Raw genomic sequence first — 5,222 nt, forward strand, 5'->3', positions numbered from 1 at the left:
CCTTTCAGTATTACTATATAATTTCTTTTAAAGAGCAATTATTGTATCAAATGTGTGAGGAACTGAAAACTCTTGCGGTTACTTGTTCCTGTCTCAACTGAGGGTCTTCTGGTAAATTCTATTATAGTGCAACATCACTGATGTTTTGTTTCTGTCTGTCATAGTAAACCTGTTGGTTTGATGAACAGTGAAATACACCACAGAAGCATATGCTAAAGTTATAGGTGGTATAGTAGTAGTACTATAGTATAGTATAGTTAATAGTTAAAGTTCTGCATGTAATCTGGTGTGCACATGGAGGCGCGGAAGGGTGGCTTCTCCAAAGTGCATATGGAAAAAAAAGATGTGTCATAATAGCACAGTTCCATGCTTCATTTGTTAAACTTGGGAAACTAAAATGCCTCTCTGGCTTGTTTAAGTGGCTCTCTGATGTGACCTGAGGGCAGAAATAAACCCCTAGCCCTGCATATTGTTCCCCTTTTTATTTTTTGCTCTTGCTCCAAAGAAAGCATGTACACACCACTGTATATAAGAAGCTATAGCCTGACCCTTACTGATATTGATATTTGGGAGTTTTTTGGGAACTGATAGTAATTTCTTAAAACAAAAACATATAACATAAGCAAATAATCTTGATACAGATGCCTTAGATTTGTTTCTTTTTTAGTATTAAGTATTGTGACCAAGATATATAAGTGGGACTTTTTACAATGTAAAAAATCAACTAGTCAGTGCTCTCTGGTGGACAAACTACGTAATGGTGACATTGTTTATAAATGACCTCAAACTTAGTTTGGCCTTTCTGTACTGCAATTTCTTGTTACTTATCTGCCGACTTATACACCTATATCGATATATCTGCAATAAGCTCAACCAATATCTGCCAATATATCGATCAATTTATCGGTCCAGCTCTATAAGCTCATATACTGTATGTCAACCAAATCTGTAAGTTATGTTACATCTTTGGGGCATTCACCTTTTCATCAACTGGGTCTAATGAATCTAATTTAATTCTTACTTTATTCAGCTGTCTTAGATAATGGAAAAGGTGCTGTATATCTTATTTTTTGGTTTGCAGTTTTGCAGATTTGCTGATTCAAAACCTGAGCACTGTGAGAAAAGTCAAAAATGTTTGACAAATGCACTTGAGGACGACAAGCATGCACTTTTGAGATGCAAATTTCAAATTATTCATGCAGTGACACAATATATAATGCTGTTATCTGTTCTGTCATGTCTTGGCAGGTAATGTAAACTGAGTTTAGTTTATAATATCTTCTGCTGCTTGGATTTGTTAATACCAACTGCAATGTGATCGTGATTTGAGGCCACACCTCAATAACCTTACTTAGGTGGGCTACTTGATCTGAATGTGTCTGGTAATTCTATGGTTAAAATGTTTTTCTATCTAAATCTACGTCTGTCTAAAAAAATTAAATAAAATAAGTTCCTAAATGTGACATGCAAGAAAATGTAATTCATGACCATGATACAATCAAGTAGAGCCTATGCATGTAATTTCTATTACCACAGTCTCTCTACGCATCATCAAGCCCATTAAATTGTACATAATGAGCTTATGTATTACGCATATTATATTACAAAAAAAATTAACTAGTGGTTAAATATTGCTAAGGTATACCCTATATAAGCCTATATAATAGGATTGTTCCTTGTGTTTTGTTGACATTAGCTTTACTTCCTCATTGTTTGGAGTCTCACAGACTCCACTCCTGTATGTGTAAAAATAAAACTAATATTTGCAAAAAAACAAAACAAAAAATAATTTCTTCAAATATATATTTTTACATAGTGGCAACCCTTCCCTTTGCGACAAAACGGGGCTTGCAAACTGAAAGGTGACAAAATACTGAAAGGACCATAAAGTATTGTCATTACACCAAATAAGGAAATAGTGTTTATCATGTTAAATGGGCTATGCATGAACAAATATACATTAAGTTTGTTTGTAAAAAATTCACAGATTCACAGATAAAGAAATGTTATCCTACATAGTGACGTAAATTCTGTTTGGGGTCAGTTGTACCCCAGAGAGGTCTAAATCCGTCAGACATCTTAAGAATTAAATGGTTATAAAACTCCAATAACAGTAATCCAAACAGACTTATTTGGCATTTGGGAGGGTAATGCTGTGTAAAAAGTACTGTCACCAACAATCACAGATGTAGAGCATATGAAAATCCATTGTATTTAACCAGGTTTTACAGCGGGGGTCTCTGAGACCGCAAACGAAAGTACGTCTGAAACATGTCATCAGTCCAAAATCATTAAGAAATTTATAGTAGTATAGTATAGGTATAATAGGCATAGTCAAAAATCAGTCAAAATGCATAGATACAGTATGCTTCTTTTCATTCAAGTTAATGGATCTTTGGGAAATCAGTCTCATGTTTTATACTATTTGTAATTTATTAAATGTTATTTAATTGTGTTTATCAACTTATTTTATTCGATAGTTATTTGTGTGGGATATCTGTGTTTTTAGTTTTGTGTATATTTGCCAATATATTAATTATATATTGTTTTGACAGAATAAAACTTAAAACCTAACCTAATGTCGTATTGCTGTCATCTGTCATTGACATCTGTTATTGATATATATTGTTTTGAATTAATGTAAGTTATGGTGTATTATTTTTCCTTAATCACTTTTATACTTCTTTAATGTTGCCTTTGTCTTATGTGTTATATATGAACTCCATAAAGACTCTCTATTAAAATGATTACTGGGTCTACACCTAAAGGGGATCCAAATGGGATCCTTGGATAAACAGATACAAATTAGGTGTTTTATTCTAAATAGTTAAGGAGCCTTTTCCCACCATACATATCCCCAGCATGCATGTGTTGAGAACTGTTCACCAGTGTTTTCTATAGACCCATGTTTACATCTGGACATACCATACAAATTCAAATATTTACCAACGTTAAAATTATGTATGTCAGCACAAGAATACAACCACTTTTCAACATCAGCCCAGATCTGTGCTGAGGGGGTCACTGCTCATTTTCTTCTTTTATTTTCCCATTCACAGAGTTGGGCCCACAGTGGGTACACACACCACACCTGCGCTAAAAGTAAAACCTGGTTTATAAGTTGCTGAAATACAAATATGCACAATATGCCTACTTTGGTCTTCTATTACTGTATGCTGATAAAGACCTCGTCATGTTAGGTGCACCCTTTTGAAAGGGGTGATACGCCCCAAAACTAAACATTTGGGTTTTATCTTTACAAGGTGCACCTGCCCAATTCGTCACTGTTTGCAATGTCATATCTGCATAGAAACTGGGTTTCAATGTATGACTGATGTCACACTGGGTATAAGAGCTGTGGCCATGCCCCTGCTCTCCTGTTTGTGGATTTAGCCTGTGACCGTCTACAGCGTCAGACCACCTATTCAGGAGCCGTACACAAATCTCAGGTGAGACCAGGTGAGATGCGAAGCAACATTTCCGCCAAACAAGGTTGTCTAGTCCTGGTACATGGAAGAGTCTTCAGGCTTCCAATTAATTACAATAACTGATTCTACTTTTTAATTCCTCCCTGTCAGGTTTATGGTGCACTATTAGTGAAGTAAGCTTAAATTGTCTTTGGTTGGAATGAAAACCTGCAGAAGCAGGATAGTTGCTTGGGGGATACATTGCTGCAAATAGGGCTAGAAAATGTTTCCAGATATGATTGTGACTTAGTACAACTACCTGATTATGATGAAAAATCATGAAATATAACCAATATGATCTGTTTTTACATTTTTCCTCTTCCTCATACTCCTTTTCTTCTACTTGCAGCGATGACGTTCCAGTCAAATGTGATCAGCTCACAGCCTCAGATCTCGGGAACACAGTACACTGTGTCCTCCGGATTGTCAGATTGGAGTTCAAATGTGTGCGACTGCTGTGAAGACTGCGGCATATGTAAGTCTTTACATGTGTTTGTGGAAGCGAAATTAGTCAACACTGAAATTAATTCCAATATGACAATATGTCTCTCACCTCCAGGTCTTTGTGCATCGTTCGTCCCTTGTATCCTGGCCTGTAAGGTGGCTCAGGACAACGGGGACAGCTGCTGTCTGCCCTTCCTTCCTGGTGCCATGATTGCTCTAAGGACAAGCGTCCGCAGCAGATACCACATTGAAGTAAGTGTGCTAAAGTTGCAACACAGATTAGACCACAAAAACAATGACCCGGCTGATTTTGTACTGAAAATAGGATGCTATTTTATGGTAACTGTGAAATGAGACCCAGTCTCTGAACATGGTTCTTTAAAAAAAGATATCGTTTGTCACCATTTTGCTGTGCCTGTGCTTCTTTCTAGGGCTCAGTGTGTGATGACTGGGTAGTCATGGCCTGCCTGCCTCTGTGTGGACTGTGTCAGATGGCACGAGAGCAAAAGATGAGAGGATTATAAGAAGGGACGTTGAATCTAATTTCAAATTACAAAGAAAGAGAATGTGTTGAAATTTACATTCCATGGTCTGGACACAATTTATTTCAGATTCAGATTTTAAATTTGTTGGCATGACCATGATTAGGTATTGCCAAAGGACAAAGAACAAGGTTTACAATGTAAGAATAATAGACCGATAATCAGACTCAATTGCCATTTTATTTCACTGTATTATTTTGTACTATTATTATTATTATAGCATCTTACATACTATATGTATTATATATATATTTAAAAATCTGAGATGTGGGCGGCGATTCAGAGACTTGGAACCAGGCTAAATAATTCAGATGGAAGAAAATAAGAAATAATTAACTAGGCCTAAACTTTTACACTGAACCATTGTCTTTGATAAAAAGTTAAATATTGACTCATTGTAATGAAATTGTCTTCATGCAACAAACCAGTGAAGACATTAAGAAGGAAATGCTGAGATTTACAACAACAATGACTTTTCCCTTCAAAGTTGCGAGTCTATAGTGGTGAATTTACACACATTATTTATTTTGTAATTATACCTGAATACTGTTTTTCTTGCATATGTTATTCAATAATGCATATCATGTATTCATCTTATATTCTATAAAAGGAGTATTTCATGTATGTTTAATTAATTAAATATATTCATTCAAGTAACAGTATTTCAATAAAACCTCTTGGAATTATCATGTTGTGATTTAGGCTTTTGTACGTGTCATTAGCTACAACTGAGTATGAAAGGAAAAGAATGGGTTGCACCCATCTTCCT

At 35.5% G+C, this 5,222-nt stretch overlaps 1 protein-coding gene across 3 annotated transcripts; it reads left to right on the forward strand.

Annotated features, from left to right (window-relative positions):
- Positions 1-3,322: 3,322 nt before the first annotated feature.
- On the forward strand, positions 3,323-5,139 carry cnfn (cornifelin). Of its 3 annotated transcripts, none has more exons than XM_044208818.1 (4): positions 3,323-3,449; positions 3,817-3,942; positions 4,027-4,163; positions 4,343-5,139. In XM_044208818.1, exons 2-4 carry the CDS (start codon positions 3,819-3,821, stop codon positions 4,433-4,435), a joined length of 354 nt encoding a protein of 117 aa, XP_044064753.1. In that variant the 5' UTR covers positions 3,323-3,449; positions 3,817-3,818; the 3' UTR covers positions 4,436-5,139. The 3 variants fall into 3 exon arrangements, with proteins under 3 accessions (XP_044064753.1, XP_044064754.1, XP_044064755.1); XM_044208819.1 differs by having other exon boundaries at positions 3,328-3,459; XM_044208820.1 differs by having other exon boundaries at positions 3,449-3,601.
- Positions 5,140-5,222: the final 83 nt, after the last annotated feature.

The sequence above is a fragment of the Siniperca chuatsi genome, linkage group LG9 (genome assembly GCF_020085105.1).
Source record: "Siniperca chuatsi isolate FFG_IHB_CAS linkage group LG9, ASM2008510v1, whole genome shotgun sequence".
Lineage (NCBI taxonomy): Eukaryota > Metazoa > Chordata > Actinopteri > Centrarchiformes > Sinipercidae > Siniperca > Siniperca chuatsi.

Bases quoted from the DNA above. Each gene is read 5' to 3' on its own strand.
- cnfn (XM_044208818.1), top strand. From the start codon at position 3,819: ATGACGTTCCAGTCAAATGTGATCAGCTCACAGCCTCAGATCTCGGGA. The intron at 3,943-4,026 runs GTAAGTCTTTAC...TCTCACCTCCAG, and splicing joins CTGTGAAGACTGCGGCATAT to GTCTTTGTGCATCGTTCGTC. The intron at 4,164-4,342 runs GTAAGTGTGCTA...GCTTCTTTCTAG, and splicing joins GCAGCAGATACCACATTGAA to GGCTCAGTGTGTGATGACTG.